At 38.2% G+C, this 18,845-nt stretch overlaps 1 protein-coding gene across 3 annotated transcripts in view; it reads left to right on the forward strand.

Moving 5' to 3' along the window:
• Window positions 1-18,845, forward strand: part of LOC139686107 (host cell factor 1-like) — an 87,536-nt gene that overhangs the window by 43,722 nt on the left and 24,969 nt on the right. For all 3 annotated transcript variants that reach the window (XM_071583278.1, XM_071583279.1, XM_071583280.1), the window contains one exon: window positions 13,423-14,774. In XM_071583278.1, coding sequence (XP_071439379.1) covers window positions 13,423-14,774 — 1,352 coding nt within the window. The remainder of the gene's footprint in view (window positions 1-13,422; window positions 14,775-18,845) is intronic.

An 18,845-nucleotide genomic window follows, 5' to 3' on the forward strand; every position in this document is an offset into this window, starting at 1 on the left:
GCGAAGATTTTGTCCGTTGTTTTTGAGTTCTCTACGAATATTGAAGTTTGTGATTGAGGGGAGAACTTAGGGTAAGCGAGGAAAGGGAAAGAAAAGATTAGGGATGTTGGACGAAATGAAAGAAGTATGCGCTATTGAAGAGGGGCTTACTGTAGTGTCGGATGTTCAGTTGTTTTTGTAGAAGTGGCAAGCAGACGCATCATTGTACGGTTATCTAGGCTGTGTTCATTCAAAACCCTACCTCTACCGTTGAATTATCATTAACAAGAACGATCATAACACCGTGTAACTATAAACCTGTGTCGGCTATTTGAGGCATACCTTAGGTTTTACCGATCCGCAGCTCGTATATGTTCCCAATAAACAAATTGGGTACATACAGGCGTGATGTGGTGGAAGTCGAACATAATGAATAACTGATCGTATTACTTTTCCACTTGGTAAAAGTTATTTTACTACCGGGTGTATGTAACACATCGAAACCCGGTCGTAAAATAAATTATATCAAGTGGAAAAGTGCGACGATCAGTTATTACTTATGCTCCTAATAAAGAAATTCCGTAGGACATGCCAATTGCAACGTTATCACTGCATAAGATTATTTGACGAACCTTAATTGAACAAAATTGGTTCGTATTTTGGGCGTAATATATCTTCACAACGTTGTCATTTGATATTTTTGCGGCATGATTTTGAGTAAAATTAATGCTTGATAAATTGAAAAAATTGCATTTTGCACAAAAGCTATTAAAATTTTGCTCAAACTACTATTTATGGCGAGTTGTTGGACAGAACTTCCGTGCCAGGAAGCTAGTCGTTGACTTTTAAAGCGGCCATAATAATATTTTAATTGTTCACTGATCATGCATATCATGTAGGCACGGAAGCGTCAAACACAGAATACTTTCAACACTATGAACATGCTTGAGTAAGAACATATACTGTGTAGTATGTAATGAAAACACAACGCGCTACAATTGCTGGTAATTTAAAAATCCATTCCATGAACAATAACACTTCATTAGAAAATTCTTTAGTTTCAGTTTGAGAGAAAATATCTATACTTAACGTTTTTCTGGAGTTGATTTTACTTTTTATGGTCGTATTCAAATCTTATTTAATTAATTACTTGTGACATGAGTGATGTTTGCGAAGGCAAATGGATATGCCCGGCCAATGATAATACTAAACAAAATAGTACCAAAGATTTCTTGTTTCACAATTTCATACGACTGTATTGATTACCACAAGCTAACCATGATATAAAAATTATAATTATAAAATATGAGGTAAATATGAATTGTACGACTTAAAAACGTGAACCGAAGAATATGTAAATAAAACTATTCAGCGAATGAAAACAATCCGCGCCTGCTGTTTTTCAATTGTTGGGAACTATCATTTCAACCAATGTCATTGATTGAAAAAATGTTTTTCTTTTGTCAACACTCCATCAACTTAATTCATGCAGAAGGCATTAACTTCACTCTTCCATAATTATTCCGTGGAATCAGAACGGCATCGTTTAAACCGATGCTATCGTCTGGCGCTTTACGGAATACTTCTGATTCCATTTTAGGATGCCGTTTGAAGAAAATCATCGGGCTAGTTGCGGAATAACTTATTAGGGTTATATTTAGGGCACCAAAAACACACCATCTTGCTTTTAGAAAAAGTGTCAGTTATGCTTGCATGTGAATATGTTACAGCTATAAACTCCTCTGTAATTTTTTCTTAACTATCTATACATTCAAAAGCCTCTTGCAAAGTTATCCTCTCCGAGATATCCGACGTTGACCAACTCTGTTTCTGTACTTACATCTGTTTCGATGCTTCGGGTCATATGGTAGGGGTAAGATATTTCGTTTTTAAACTTTGGCAGAGTAATACCATTGCGGGGATAGATTTTTCTAATGCAATTCTTTGTGATTTTAATTTCCGATGCAAAGTAATCTTAAGTTTTATTCTCGTTTTATTCTCGCAGTTTCATTCCCGTTTACGAAATGCAACCAATCATTACACCATCCGTCATTCTTGTTGCAACGGAAGACGGGTGGAATACGTGTAAAGTTAATGCCCACTACTTTAACTACTCTTAAACTCATCGCCTATGTTAATCTCCCCTCATAAGTGCCAATATTTTATGCTCTACTTTCGGTAATGTCTCAACCGTGTAATTCACCACAGTGATCGAGAAGTTACTTGTAAGGTTAAAGGAGAGGTAGTAGATCATTGAAATCCGCTCACGTACTCCGACAAACATCCTCAAGTACAATACAGCTTTCAATACGATTACAAAGCACACTGCCCGGGCTTACTGAAGTCTCCATTTATTTATTGAATAATTTAAATGAGCGGCACATGGCATGAGTCTGGTAGACTTTTCATCTTAGTAATCATCACTCGAAATCAAGCACTCAAAAGACTCGCTTAGTCTAGGTCAGTACTCCTTTCCTGAGGTACCAACTGACGCCCTCATCCGTCGTAGTCGGTCCGAAAAAGGTTTTCTTTATTTTGAGTGTCCGTATCGTCTCCGTAATCGTGTTTAATGTTACTCGGACTAACCTTTGATCATGAAGTCCTCGTGTAGAGTAAGAAACGGTATTGGTAGACTCTTCTCGACTAAGGGTTTTTTGTGGGCCACCAAACACAGTTTATCTTGCTATTAGAAAAGCTCTCAGATCTGTATTGTGTAATTACTTCCGCATTTTACCATCTAATTTCTGTAATGTCACGTTTCAAATTACTGCTGTTTCAAGCTCGAATATCTTTTTTTCTACCGCATGCCGCGTGAGGTCAATGGAAGCACTACAAGACTCGCATGTATCGATCAGTTCTCCTTTCCTCATGTGGAAACTGACGCCCTAATCCGTCCGAATCTGCACGAAAATGCTATGTTTTTTTAGGTCCCGTTTTTTCTCCGTAATCATGTTTAATTTAAATTGTAAAATCCTCTAATATTCAGTCTTTTATGCATTATTATATGTAGGAATACCTCCGATAAATGCCACTAAGGAATTTCGGAAAGCGTCCAGCGGATTCATAAGGAAAAGATAACTTTTGAAGACATAACTTTTGAAAGAGAATCCGAAAGCATTTGTTTCGTACGTCAGAGAGGTTCGAGTAATTAAGTCTCCGCAGGTAGTTTACTCTTAAATGGCTAAGGGAAAGATAACCTGGAGTTTGAAAAAGGTCAACTTATTAATTTCTTTCTTTCAGAGTGCCCTCACCAATGTTGAATCGAATGTTTCAATTAGAATACCAAAACGTGCCGATGCCCAAAATTGAAATCTCATATAATGGCATTGAACGTTTGCTGAAAAATATAAACGCTAATAAATCCTCCGGGCACGATCAATAACCCGCTCGTATATATTAGGACCGAGCATCGGAAATTGCACCGTATCTGGAAAACATATTTATGAAATTGCTAGTAGATCACAAGGTTCCTAGTTATAGGAAAACGGCTAGTGTAACACCATTATTTAAAAACGGAGAGGAGGAACCAAGCAATCACGGGCAAATTCCCGTCATATCCAAATCATTCAAGGTCATGGAATATAAAGTTGCTATGTCGAACGTGAGACATTTCTGTAGCTAGGAGTTGTTGATGAAAAATCAACGCGGTTTCCCAAAGGGTAAATCATGGGAGACGCAACTTGTGCTTTTTGTTCACAATATCCTTGGTTCAGGAGAGAGCAATGTTCCCGTGGACGCGATTTTTCTAGATTTTAAAAAGGCTTTCGACGAAGTACCTCATAGTAAAATACTCGCAAAGCTAGAAACATGAGGCTTAGATAACAATATCGTGGACTGAATTACTGAGCAGTAGTAATAGATGGTGTTCGCTCTAAAGTAGTGGAAGCCACTTCCAGTGCTCCCCAGGGAATTGTTATGAGGCCTCTTTTATTCCTTATATACGTTAACGACGTGAACTACGTAGATAATAGTAAGATACGTTTATTTGTTGCTGCAGTGGTTTACAGAGATATCCGTGTTCCGGAGTATAAAACAGCTTTATTCGATGATCTGAACAACACTGGTGTGACATTTGGCAATTAGAATTAAACTTTAAAAAGTGCGTGGTGATGAGTTTTTGGAAAAAGAGTAATTCTTTCCCGAACGCCTGCTACATGAGGAACTCAGAAATGGAATGTGTTGACTCGATGTAAATACTTAGGCGTTACTCTCACTCACGACCTCTCCTAAGTGAAACATTTATATACGGGAAATATGTGGACAAGCTAACAAAAAAATACCATTCATTAAAGGAGTACTGAGTAAATGTGATGAATAGGTTAAAAAGAAATGTTATCTTTCGATGGTTAGGCGTCATTTAGAATATGCTGCTAGTATATGGGATCCTCACGAAGTTGGATTTATTTCCGAAATTGATTGCGTGCAGCGTCGAGAAATTAGATTTGTAAAACGTTATTATAAACTTAGTAGCGTGTAAAAAATGATAGATGAGCCAGGCTGGGAGTCACTTACGGAGCGAAGGTTAAATTACAATTATATCTCTTGCATACATTGGAAGGGTCTTTCTTTAGCAGTGATGTTGAAAATGTATTATTACCCCCATTGTACTACGGTTGTAAAGATGATCTGAATAAATTTAGAGAGATTAAGTGTAGAACGGATAGATTTAAAATGTTTCCATTTTCCCCCGAACGATAGGGGTCAGAATTACGTTCGACCCTGATATGGGTAAAAATATTCGGGATAAAATTAGAATGGTGTGTATTCACTCCCTGCAACACCCTCGAGCGGTGGCTTGCGGGTTATGAAAATACTTCATACTAAATTTGTTGATTACGGACCAAGTACATTATTTCCTCTGGTAGGCGAAAGGACTAACTGGTTTAACAGGTTAGATGTAAAAGCGCGAAGCAATGATTCGCATGACTCCTTATACTCCTGCACTTTAATAATAGTTGTTGGGGATCGAGATGGTGCGGGGGCTAACGTACTGGCTTCCCACCCTGAGGGCGCGGGTTCAAATCCCGGCGGTGTTGAATATTATTCAGAGGTATCTCGATCCCTACTTGAGGTGCTTTGTGGAGGGCACTTTGAGTGAGTACGCCGTCCGTCGGATGGGACGTTAAACTGCGGACCCCTTGGCGCCTTTCGTAAAGAGTAGGCTAATGCCGACGCCGGGTTTCTCTCCACCCTTCATCCTTTCCTGTCCATCCCCTATGGCGCAAATGACCTTAGCTGTCGGTCGCCTCCCCTCAAATCTACTACTATAATAGTTGTTCCAGTCTATGGAGGGAAGATTAACATCTCCTGCTATTATAACTGCTGTTGCTGCGACGAGAATGTGAACTAGTGACCTCTCTTTCTAGTTCCAGAATCTATTTCTTGGAATCGGGTGGTGTTTGAGTATAGAAATCACAGATATAGACTCTTGTCGGCTTAGGGATTTTTGTTGAGCACCGAACACTTTTCTTTTTGCTATTACATAAAGACCCAATTCTGCTTTTGTAAATATTGTTAACAGCTATGAAAGTTCATTCACTTCTATTTTCTCTATCCCTTCTATACATTCTGAGACCATCTGGAAAAACTCCTAGTCTGTGTTGTGGTAACCAGCTGTCCTTTCATGTAATTATATCGATAGTAGTTTTTATGGGAGGCGACCGACAGCTAAGGTCATTTGCGCCAATAGGAATGGTTGGAAAAGGAAGGATGGGGAGAAAACGGGCGTCGGCATTAGCCTACTCTTGTCGAAAGGTGCCAAGGGGTTTGCAGTTTGACGTCCCATCCGATGGACTGCGTACTCACTCAAAGTGCTCTCCACAAAGCATCGCAAGTAACAATCGGGCTACCACTAAAAAATGTCCGCCGTCTCCAGGATTCGAACCCGGGCCCTCTCGGTGGGAAGCCGGTACGTTTGCCACCACACCTTCCCGATCCCCTAGTTACATCGGCTTCGGTACTTCGAGTCATATGGTAGAATCAGCAATTTTGTTTTTCAAACTTAGGCGGGCTCTTACCACTTCGGAGATAGCTATATCCTAATGTAATTCCCTATGACTTTCGTTCCCGGGCTATTTACTGTTATGCTATATTTTTGCCGCCTCATTCCAGTTTACGAAGTGTAATATTTCATTACACTATCCGTCATTTTTGTTGCGATGAAAAACCGGTGAAATGCTTGTCAAGTTGATGCCCACTTACTGTCCTTCTCTCTAACCCACCAACTATGCTAAACTCTTCTCATATCTTCCTATAGCCAATGCTCCAGCCTCAGCGGTATCCCGACAGTTAAATTCACAGGAGAGTGATTTGAGGGTTTCCTTGTGCGATTGATGAGCATACTCTGGGTCCTTGAATTTCCACTGCCATAGTGTGACAAAATTTCCATAATGCATTATTAATGGTTTTAGTTCGATTCGAAACCATATTACACCGGTTAACTCCTGGCGCAATTGAGTACATGGATAACTTCATTGTGCAGCACATGATTCGCCTACTCTTGTTATAATTAATCGTTAGGCTTCCGCGACATCTATCTGATGAAGGATCCATGTTTATTCCGGGCGAAACAGATACACACACAATACCAATGCTAATTATCCTCGGAGCGCCTGTTATCAGATCAATTTTTATTTCGCGATCATACAAGGCAAAAACGTTTGGAATATATTCGTTCTACTTACCATCGTCCTTATTTTATGTACGTGATTTGGTTTACCATCGTAAGTCTGGGTTTTCAATGTCTTCTACATCCTTGGTTGTGCTGATAAGTGGCCTGCATCAAATGAAGACTAACTACAACCTGTATTTCAAACCTACGGTCAAGTAGTGGATCCAATCCTAGTTCTTATAATACGTAGTTTCGTGACACTACTACATTGTTAATCACAACTTTTTGCTAACTTAGCGTCTCTACGTTGCCCTCGAGATAGTTCTTAAACCAAGCCTACCCCTTCAGGTTTCTACACTCGCAGCATTCTTTAGGTGCGTCCTAAGCGACATAAAATAACGGAGCTCTTTCGCCCTTCCATTTAGCATGCCAAGTATGCTTCTTATGAATCAACTTTTTATTTGCTCTTCTGCAAATTTCGCGAATGTTTCCTCCCCAGGACATCTCCTTGGTTATTATAATGACCAAACCTTACTAGAATAAGGATTCGACGTTTGTTATATTGGTTTCCTGTGTGCTGTGAATATTTTTGGGTGAAATATTTTCCCTTCGAAAATTCGTCGCAACCTCTCAAATTTTTTTGTAGCTCCTTTGCCTCGAGCCGTTCGGTTGGTCTTTCGTGACACGGTCGGCGCGCAGAGGTTTACAATAACTGACGTTCTGCCGCTACCACAGCTTGGAGAGCAATTGAGACCGGTTTCATGGCAAAGTACCCCCCGCCCACCTACTTCAAGTGGTTCTATCCCACTATAACCTATAGGAGCGGCGCAAAAAAATTCAATTGCATTACTTTTGGAACGCACGTATGGTGAACGAAAAGAGCAAGTTCGCAAGGTCTACCTTTACATAAACCGTGTTGGTTTTTGATCAAATGAATGCAATGCAGAAAGGAGTGGTTAAAGTGTAACACTCCTCGGCTTATGTCTTTTTTGATTTATTACGGCTCAATTTTCTGACTTATATTTTATGTCCTAAGTTGAATAGTTAAAATGAAGAAGTGAAACTAGATTAGATAAACGCTCATCTGGTGCACAGGCTCGGTAATAGTGAATATACGAGTAGTTCTCGCAGTTTCAAAGAGGAGAGTGGGTAGACACTAGTCCTTGACCGCGCGCGATTGTTTGATGTGGAGGGAGTGCTCTGTTGCCTACATTTAGGGACACTATTGCGGGAGATAGGGTGGGTGCAATATATGGGCCCCTTGTAATGCGGATCTTCTGGCAGAGTTGTGTAGTTAAATTCTGAATCAACTCATGAAAAACTATCTATGTAATATTAAATATGTATGTAAAGTATTTCATAGTCTTTGAAATCGTTTAACGTAATGGATCCAGATGTTGGAATAACGTGATGCGGTTGTAACCAAAGATTTCATTGGCTCGCCAAACTCGAGGCTTTTTTATCTTCAGTAATATTTTTTGGACTCTTGACTTTTTTCTTTTCTATTCGGGAGAAAACGTGTTCTGTGCCATTGACGTGATTGCAGCGGTAGAAGACGATGACGAGAGATTCTACGGAAGACGACCTTATCTCGCTCCGTTCCCCAATAGAGAAGTTATCGCTTGGACAAATGACCTCAATTTGAAAGTGAATACTTTGACAATGGACGATTTGGTCTTTGGCATAATGCCGGGAAATTAATTCAGTCTTCGCTTTTATCGGGGCCTGAAATTTTTTAATGAATGATAAGCATTTTTTAGTGAGGGAACGGAGAGTGGATTTACATTGGAGCTCTCAGTCGGAAGGAATGGATTCGAATTTAATAATAAAATAAATAAAGTAATCTAGAAATGATAGCAATAAGATGACAGTCAATGGCATATTATCTAAATCATCGCCATAAAAAACCACAACTTATTCCAAAGGTTGGTTGGAGACGTAAGGGATCAGCTAGTACTTAGCCCAATGGCGTGTGAAATTCACACATCGAGGTAAGGGGGCCAGTTCCTTTTTATGTGCTGCGTATGGTTTCCCAGGAAGATTTGGCACCCGAAAAATTACGAAACCTCATCGAAGCTTAGGGATCCCAGAGGCTCCCCCGGGAATCAAACTTTGGCTCTCAGTTCAGCAGTCTTTTCCATACAATACTCATGAAATGTTTGTCTGTTCGTGGAAATAGGTCCAGGGGAGGCTAATAGGTGAACTCCATCGGCAAATGAGCCAACGATAAAAATATTACATGCATCGCTATAACTCACACCAGTTCCTCATTGTGACATTTTTGGTGAAATCAGAAAACAGGCGAGAGGCCTCATTTTCAGTGCTAAGAACGCATATGTGTAAGGACTTATTATTGGGTAGAACTCATAACACGAAGTACTGTCAACAACCACAACTTAGCTAACCTCAATTACGTAAATATTAACCCGAGGAATTCGCTGATGCATAATACATACAGTTAAGTACTTCGAACTTCTCACATGTTATGTGAGCAGTTCGATGTACAAAACAATTGTAACAATTGTAGCTAACAACATCCTACTGCCCTCGGTGAGATTGATCGGATGGAGATAGTAGTCCGTGAAGTCGTTTGACTTAATGATTTGAAGCGATTCTCTCAAATGAAAAATGAAACTGATTTCTCTGGTGAAATAAATCCATTAAAATAATTTAACATATTTCAAACGAAAAATTAAAACGAATTTCGATCGATAATTGGAATGGTGGCGTTCCAGGTGGGCTCTTTGAAAACTATTATGTATAAGGTTTTACTCCGCAATAGTTGCGAGTGAGCTTTGATTGGCATTAAACGGTTGTTCGTCATTGTTGAATGATCGCGGGCTCCCGGCCTTCCTGTCTTCGAACGAAGTGCTTTATTTTTTATTCCTGCCTTACTCCATTGCCAGTGGTTGGATTTCTAAAGGTACTAACATTTTTTCGATTATAGTATTTTTCTTTCTTTTGGTGTGACCCTTTATTTTAATTCGGAAAATTATCTTCCCGAAACCGCCAGGTAGTTCAACTGAAATGCTACCCAGGTGTGAATGTGTGTAACTTCTCCCAGGGAGAAAAGAGAAAATATATTCTTATTTATAATTCTATTGATGTCAGTTTGTAACCGGTGGCGATAGTTATTTATGGCGATTGGAGGAGGGAAAAGTCTGTAATTAGACGGTTAGTTCATGCCGAGATATTTCAGCGGAAATGAAAGCTTTTCGTCAGTGTCCCATTGTTTATGGCTCCGGGTTCCATGTTGTACGCAAGATTTTGCCGATTACGAGAGAGTAAATTAATAGTTATACTAAGAAATATTTTTTAATTCTGGCAAATCCCAAGATGTGTCAAGTTTTTGTGACACGTATTCTCAAATGATCAACCAAATGTGTGAATCAGTGCAACTGGTCTGATTAGACGGTGACTCACAGATGACTTTTGATGTGCTTTCTGCTGAGTTTCCGTTACTTATTTACAGTGCTCCTTTTTTGCTGTTTATTGTATGCATGCATTGGGAACCCCATCGATGTATTGAAAATCACACAATACATCCTATTTGGTTTTAAAACATTCTCTTGGCCAGACTTGAGTGAAGGATTCCTCTTTTTATTTAGGCATTTACAAAGGTTAATGTAGAAGGATAGGCCTTGAGTTTAAGCTGCTTAAATTCGCGCTGTGGCTAAAAATATCTGTTAATTTTACAATGAAGTCAAAATTGAATTACGATTTTCTGCGGGAAGCATTGGAGCTATCAATTAAGAGTCAGCTACCAGTGCCAGCTGTGGAAAATAAAATGACGTAATTCGCCTAATTAATTGCGTAGAGATTTTGAATTCTTAACAATCCATCCGTTAATTTAACAATGAAGTCCAAATTGAATTACGAGTTTCTGCGGGAAACATTGGGGCTAGTAATTAGAGTAATACCAACTGTGTAGATTCTTAACATTCAATCATGGATAAATATGATTTTATTGATTTCGTAATATTAAAGATATTTATTTTACCATATTTTTGATACATGCTGAAATAAATATGAAATGTTATGCAAGGTTTGCATAAAAAGTATGGGGAAAAGTTTCGGAAGCTAATTTATTTCAGATGTTGGTACAATGCCTCGAAATTCTTCGAAGTACATCCCTTGAGTGTCGGCATACTTTTGCCCGCGGCTTTTCCGGCCCTCGAAGGCTCCCTGGTTGGCGGATTGCGGAAGGTCCTTAAGGGTTCGCGTTCAATCTTCTTTGACGGCACTTCAGGCGCCATGGTGGTGTCCTTTGAGGGAGGATCACCCATTTGGGAATATAAAGTAGTCTGCTGGTGCCAAGTCGGGACTGCGAGGGGTTAGGTGATCGTCGCGTTTTCGTTTTTCGTCAGGTAGACTGTTACCTTGAAGCAGGTGTGGTTCATCGTCGTGATAAAATCTCTAATTTCCGGCGATGGCTGGCCTCGCCCGCTTGGCCCTTCTCTTCAGTCTTTTTAGCATTTTTAGGTAAATAACACCATTCACTGTCTGCCCCTAAGGTACAAATTCGTATTGGATCACCTCCTGTGTGCCGAAAAAACGATGAGCGTGACTTTCACTCTGGATTTGCTCATTCGAGACTTTTTTGGACGAGATGATGCCGCAGTGTGCCATTCGGAACTTCGCCGCATTTTCCGAGTCGTATTTGAATATCTAACTTCCATCTCCCGTGGTTACGTTGTCCAAAAAGTCGGGGTCGTCTTCAACGCGTTACAGAAGGCCCTCGCAAGCCAACTCTGCTTTTGGTCATCTGTCGAGACCTTCGGGACGAGTTTAGCACAGATCTTTCGCATCGCCAAATTTTCAGTGATAATATTGTGCACTGTCATCTTGTCAATTCCAATACGATATGCGATCATGTGCACACTTAACCGATGGTCTGAATTCAGCACTTCGCGCAACCGTTGCACGTTGTCGTCGGTTCTTGAGATCGACGACCAGTGCGGGGCTCTCCCTCCACATTCTCTTGGCCATCTTTGAAGAGCTTATGCCACTTGAAAAATGGCAGTTTGTGACATTATTTCATCCTTAAATACGTGACAAATGATGTCCAACATCTCCGTGCCCAATTTCCCCAGCCCAACGCAAAATTTGATGGCGTACCGCTGTTCGATCGTTCGCCACCATTTGCGCTTGAAGCGAGTCTCTCGACAGGGGTCCACTAGAAACACGATCTAGCATGAACGAACGCTTGCAGACGATTTGCGCTTGGAGCGTGTTAAAGGTCAGACCCCCCACCACAGAGCAGAGCGCGCGCTGCAACGGAAAGTCGCGTCAGTAAAGATTGACCCCGGTTCTTTTTCCACAAACCTAGTATGAGCTGCAAATGGGAAGGAATGCTATTATATTCTGCAACTTTGTGATTTCATTTTGATTCTGTACCTTTGTCAACTTCCATCGCTTGTTTTTTTTAGCAAGGATCGTGGCTCCTTATCATTTAGCACTAAGAAGGAAAATTGGGCTAGTGGATGCAAATGGTTAGGAAATAATGTTAAATGTTGCATTTTGATGAGCATAATATCTTTGCGTTGAATTTTACCCTAAGATATTCAGGTGTGATTAAACTTTAGTGGTGTGTGTCTTGTTATCCATCATATGAAGTCAATTAAAATAATATTATTTCCTTGTTATTGTTGCCCGCAAATACAGTGAACTTTCGATTGTCGGTGTTAATAGATACATGATGAATCGTTTGTAATCAAAATACCTGCAAAATATGGTCTTAATATAAACAGATTTAGCAGGGGACTCCTGTCGTCCTTGTGATGAATTCACGTTTATAAGTAATGAAAAGGATATTTTCCGCTGTTGCCAATTTTATAAGGGTTGAATAGTGCAAAACCATTATAAATCGAATTGCAAAATGTATTTTCCACATTAAGATAAAGCAATCTTGTAGCCAGGAAAAAAATTAATGGCAAGGGCTAATTGTTGTCATATAATACCTATTAAAATAATATAGTGTAGGTAGTTAATTACCTAATTGTTGCATGGTAAAACTTATGTATTTGCTCACCTTGAAGGAGAATTTGGAATTCTCAAGGATGATGAATGAATCCATAGGAATTGGAAATATAATAGGAAATATATAGGAAATAATAGGAAATTCAGAACTTTAAATACTATTGACAACTGTGATTTTGTGAAATTAGACCTTAAATGAAGCTTAGATATGTCAAACTTAATTTAAAATGTATATCATAGTTTCCGAGCGTATAATTTTCTTTACGATTTAATTTTGTTAACATTTTGAGGAAATGGGAAGAGATTAGCATAGATAACATGCACACTGATAGTTGAGAGGTGACTGTATGTCTGAAATATTTTTCTTATGTTATACAATGTATAAATAGGAATGTTTGCATGTGCCAGTAATGAAAAAATATTTGGCTGCACTCACACTTACAATAAATGTTAACTCTCAGGCAGCATTGCGTTTTTAAATGGTTCCCTAGGTATCCAGTCGTCATAATTTCTCAGAAAATAAATTTTCATGAGGCTTTGTTAGTTGGCAACACATTCTGACTAGGTGCATTTGTTTTCAATCTTTTAGATGCCACTTGATAAAATATCTGAAAAGATGTTGATAACAAATTGGAGATTATTGCCATGTTTTAAAATGAAGTAGAGTTTTCCTAACTTTAACTGAAATCGGAAATGTTGGTGTTACATATTGTATGTCTTTAAATCCTCGTAAAATTCCAAATTTAACACCTTGACTATTTTGGTGTAGTTATTTTTTATTACTTTCAGTTAGGTTCTCATTAGTTATTTTCAAGTCTATTAATATATTGATGTTATTTTGAATCATCCCTCAGCTCCAACTGATGGTCCTGCTACAACAGATGCAGCACTAGCTGCTCTGGCTGCTGAAGCTGGTCTGATTGTTCCTCCAGATGAAGCTGTGACAAGCCATCTTGCTTCGTCTCTACAGAGTGGTGAAGGATCCATAGTGGTTGGGAACATTTCTGAGGATGTGTCACTAACACAAAACGAGGCTCTGGAAGGAAATAGTACACTCAGCCGGTCTGAAGTAAATCCAGAAGAAACCCTGTATGTTGTGCCATCAGGCCAAACAAATGTGGACTTAACAGCTGGAAGCATAGAGAACCCATCAGTTGTAGATCATACTGGTTTATCTTCGTTTGACACTGAGAATGCTGAAGGTCCTTCTGAGGGATCTGGTGTACCTGTTGATGCAGTGTCGACAATTGATTTGAACTCTAGTACTCCCTCCAATCCTGAAAACCCATCAAATCCATCTGTCAGCTCAGGTAGTCTAAGTGTTACTGTTAAACCAGAAAATCCAGAGGGTGCATTGGACCCTCCTGAAAATCCTGAAAACCCTGGCAACCCAAGTAACGTGGGAAGTCATGGTAACCCTGATAATCCTGGAAACCCTGGAAATCCTGGTAACCCAAACAATCCTGGACATTCCTATGGTCCAAGTAGCACTGAAAATATCAGTGAAGTTGAAGGAAATAAAACGCCAGGAAATCCAGGTAATCCTGGAAGCCCTGGCCAAGCTACTTCAGGGGATTCTATAAACACTACTTCCTCTACTCAAATTTCTGACAGTGTGGAACTTTCATCAAGTCTAACAGAAAAAGTAAATACTGATATTGAAAGTTTTTCAAAATCTGGTAATGCCTTTGATCCTGCTGATGCAGTAAATAGCCAAAGAAAATGTACTGCTAGTAACCCAAAGCTTGGTGATGAAGAACTTGGTTTTGGAATGACTAATGTATCTTTTAAAGTAGAACCTGATCTAAAAGACCCTACAGACACCGCTGTGAAGTTCAAAGTTGAGGCAGAGCATAGCATAAAAGTGAAAATGATGGATCCAGTTGAAAAGGATGAAATAGACAGTAAGGTCGATCTTTTTAAATTCCCATCGGTTGGGGAAAATGAAGATATGAATGAAGGTAAGCAAGATATGTTAGAGAATATTTCTCTTCAAACTGGACAAGGCAAAATGGTGACAGGAGAGGCAGGACTTGTGGATTCGGCAGATGCTTTGGTTACTTTAGCTTCTGCGGCTATTAGGTCAGCCAAAGCTAAAGTTGAATTGGAGTCAACTGACAGCTCTCCTGCACAACTGTCAGCTGGAACTGAACCTTCTAGTGGGACATTTTCTGTTTCAACGAATGGCATAGAGGCAGAACCTAAGGTGATTGTTAATTCTAGGTTAAGTTTTTTGTTTAAAATTATTATTTATAAACTTTTTATGGGCTTGCATGTACTTTATATATTTTACAACTAGGTGGAAAGCTACATTTTTCACACATTTTACTATGCTATTTTAGATCAGAATATCTGGCAATTGGGGCTAGTGGGTGTTTCCAGATGACCTTGCAATCAATGTCTGTGTTCCAAATGCTAGTACCATAAACATGCTTCAGATGTGTCTCACTCACGCACTTTTCATTTCATAACATAACGCATAACATAGCATAATGCATTTCATAACAGCATTACCATCCTATTTTTGAGTAGCCAGTGATAAGTAGATATGTCATGGTCTATGGCATGCCTTATATTTAACTATAATTTTTTTCAATTTTGCCGCAGTAATTCCATATCTTGTCATCTATTTGTTTTAATTATGTGAAATGTTCTTTTGCTAATTATATTAAACTAGCACATTAATGAGGAATATCCAGAAAGTAAAAATGGATTTTTATAAAAAGTATCCCTTTGTTTTAGAATGATGCCACCTGTGATGCAAGCCTCATGAATTGTTCAATCTCATTGTCCCGTTGAAACTGCGGGCCATTTAGGAAAGATTCATTTGAGGGAGCACATGAAAGTTGATTAGTATGAGGATAGGGCTGATGGGGGTGGGTAGTAAAATTGTTCTCAGTTGAAGGTGTGATGTGTTGAATTCCGTCAACTTTTCATTCAGGAGAGACATGTCGCCTGCTCTATTTATGATTGTACTCATTTAAAAAAGTCCTTCGTGAAACAGTTTGACCCTTTTTCATTCCATTCAATCAACTATTGCATACTGTCCACGAGCATCACAAATTTGATGGGGAAATCTACCCAGTTTACTGTTGCCGCATTTCATGAAATATGTCACTGACAATATTTCACATGCAACTGGCATCTTTTTTTAAACATTTGAAATTCACACCTTGATTCATATTTACGCCTGAATGTCTTAAAGATGATATTACTGCTGTGCCGGTGAATCAACTACCTTGACATGTTAGCACTCCAATGCAACCAATTTTGTAGGAGCAGTATTATGGAAAAAGCTTTCTTACTGGATATCCACCTGTGTAGTAATTAGTATTCTCTGTAACTATTTAACTAATATAAAATAGATATATTCATAAATCTAGTGAAAATTACTAATCCTTTGGCGCTAATTTCCCTTGTTACATTATTCACCAAATGCTGCTGTCATAATAGTCATTCTTGGCTTCATGAAATTCTAATCTTTATTTTCAAGGATATTTTATTTCTTGTCATATTACTAGTGTGAGATATGTTTCTGGTCTCCAAAATTTTTCTTATTTTTTATGTACTTGTAAAGGTTCTCATTTTGGAAGAGACATGATTGCTGTGGTTTGAAATACTTTGGATTGCTATTCTAGGCAAGACTGCAGCACACTGCTGTATTGAAAGTGAGCAACATTTATTAGTGGCAGGAAGCAACAGTTAACTATGGCATCAGCCTTGCATTTGTACATATAACAGCCCTTTTTCAGGCCATATGGCTACAACTCCATAAATAGCAAATACATCACATGCTGTCATCTCATGAAATTTGACTACCTTCAATTCATGGTGGCATATCATTAGCCTGTTTTAAATCAAAGAGTTAGCTAAAAAAAATTTGTATGTAAATGGGCTTCATTAACTGAGCAGGAGTAAACCATGGGAATAATTCTAATGCATTCATAATTGTTTTCCGCCATGATATCTTGAAAAAGGTGATGGAAGCAGCGCTCAATTATTATAGGAAGCATTTATTCCAATGATGTGAAAAATTGTAATCTGAGTAGTTGATGGTAAAATAAGCCTTGAGCTTCTTCCCAGAATGTGTCTTACAATTTATTGTAACTCATTCTTATGCAGGGATCCACTGTAATCTCATGGAATGGATGTTATGAGGAATATTATGGTGAACTTTTACTTAAGAGTGGTAGCAATATACGGTATGCTGTATTTTGAGTAAATTGTTGCAAATATTAATTAAATTAACGTTTTAGTGGCATTTGGACCAAAGAAAATTTTTCATTGGTATTGAGTTTATTTGTTATGGTAATATCCATGCCAATAAGTAGTAAACTTTGAATGTCATTGTGTTTTTAAGATAATTTTTTATTGGTTTTGTGTCAGTTGTCTTTGTGTCAGTCATTTTAACAACTTGGTTTTGTGGAGCTCAAAAGTAGTTATAATTTTCTTTTTATCGGCAAGGACCACTGAACAAAAATTGGGTTTCCATAGCTCCATTGTCAATTGCTGTTGCAATTTTTTAGCTCCAGCATCAATTTTATTTCAACATATTTCCCATAACTGCTGTGTTCACATCTAGAAGAATGAATTAAGAAGCAGTGTTTGCATTATGCCTAATTTTTCCTGGTTTATTGTTTTTGTTCTTCAGGATAGTGTTTTGCTGTTTGGGTCACAATTAAATTGTTTTTTTTCCTGCAAAGAAAACATTTTTTCTGTGTAAACATTTTAATATTTGTTTCTTGCCCGTGGTATTGCAAATGCTTTTTGACAAATGTGATTGATGGAGTTGCATTCTATATTCTGATAGTTCAAAAATTTTCCTACAAACATAGTTTTAAAATTTCTTCATTTTGAAAGTATCAGGACATTAAGGTAGTCTATAGTAGTTTCAAATTGTATGTATTCTTATTGATTGCTGTTAGTAAGACTATCCTATTCTTTGACATTGTTTTTTTTACCTTATAATCAACCTTCTATATTGCTATAACTCTATTTCAACCTCTTTTTACTCCTTTCCTGATGTTTACCCTCTCTCCTTACTTCTATTGATAATAGTTACATGGCATGCGCATCTTAATGAAGAGCTTCATAAGTACTCCATTCCTGAAAAATCTAGAGAGGAAAACATTTCATGTGGAAATAACTCTTTGTGTATTCCTATGCACCATAAGCAAAATGTGCATCTGCACATTCTTCACTTTTGGAAGTCCCACTTGGATATTGCCAGATAATAAAAAGCATAAAAAGTGCTAATTGTATACTAGACCATTAACTCCCCTGTGCTGCACACAGCTCCATTTATTGTATGGAGAGAATGAGGAAAATGTATAAGAGGGAAAATTGAAGGAGAGAATTGAAAATTGAGGAAGAGAGGAGTTTGAAAGATAGAGGATTAAAGGCAGTGTGACAAGTAAACTGTTGTTGACTGGTTTAGAAATGCTTCTAAATAAGAAAGGGAAATGGTCTACATATTTTTGATTCCTTTTTTGTGTAACTTAATTTCACAATATTTTTTGAGTTACAATTTTTTCTACTGTATTTGTAAAATATATTTATCATAGATTATGCCTTTGAATTGAGCCCTTTATTTCATTAATATCGTAATATCTTAAAAGTGTATGAGGTCTGTCCAATAAATATATAAGCTGAAGCCATAAAAACTTTATTTTGCAAAATTTAGTCTACATAAATTTTGTCCCCTTCAAAGTACTCTCCCATCGTTGCGCTGCACTTATTCCATGCTCTTTTGCAGTGTTTAAAGTACCCATGGAAGTCCGTGGCAGTAAGGCTTTTTAATCATTTCTTGCTTTATTGTGTCCACATCTTTCCAGTGATGTCCCCTCATCACATTTTTGCATTTTGGGAATAGGAAAAAGTCGCAGGGGGTAAGATCTGGTGAATAAGGAGGATGATCAAGGATGGTGAATGAATTTTTTGCTGAAAACTGGCAAACAATCAATGCTGAATGTTCAGATGCATTGTCATGGTGAAGGATACATCCATCGCCTTGAGTCAAATTTGGTCGCACATGACACACATGATCTCTCAAATGCTTGAGAACTGTAAGGTATAACTCAGCATTTACTGTTTGTCCTTCAGGAAGAAATTCATGAATAACCACACCTTCGATATCAAAAAAACCAGGTGCATGACTTTGATTTTCAATTGGCTTTTTCTTGATTTTTTGGTTTGATTTAATCCGCTTGAAAACTGATGTTTTCTTCAGAGTGTTATCACTGTAAACAGATGTCAATATTTCAGAAATTTCTTTTCA

The sequence above is a fragment of the Hetaerina americana genome, unplaced genomic scaffold, assembly GCF_022747635.1.
Source record: "Hetaerina americana unplaced genomic scaffold, ioHetAmer1.1.p SCAF_13, whole genome shotgun sequence".
Lineage (NCBI taxonomy): Eukaryota > Metazoa > Arthropoda > Insecta > Odonata > Calopterygidae > Hetaerina > Hetaerina americana.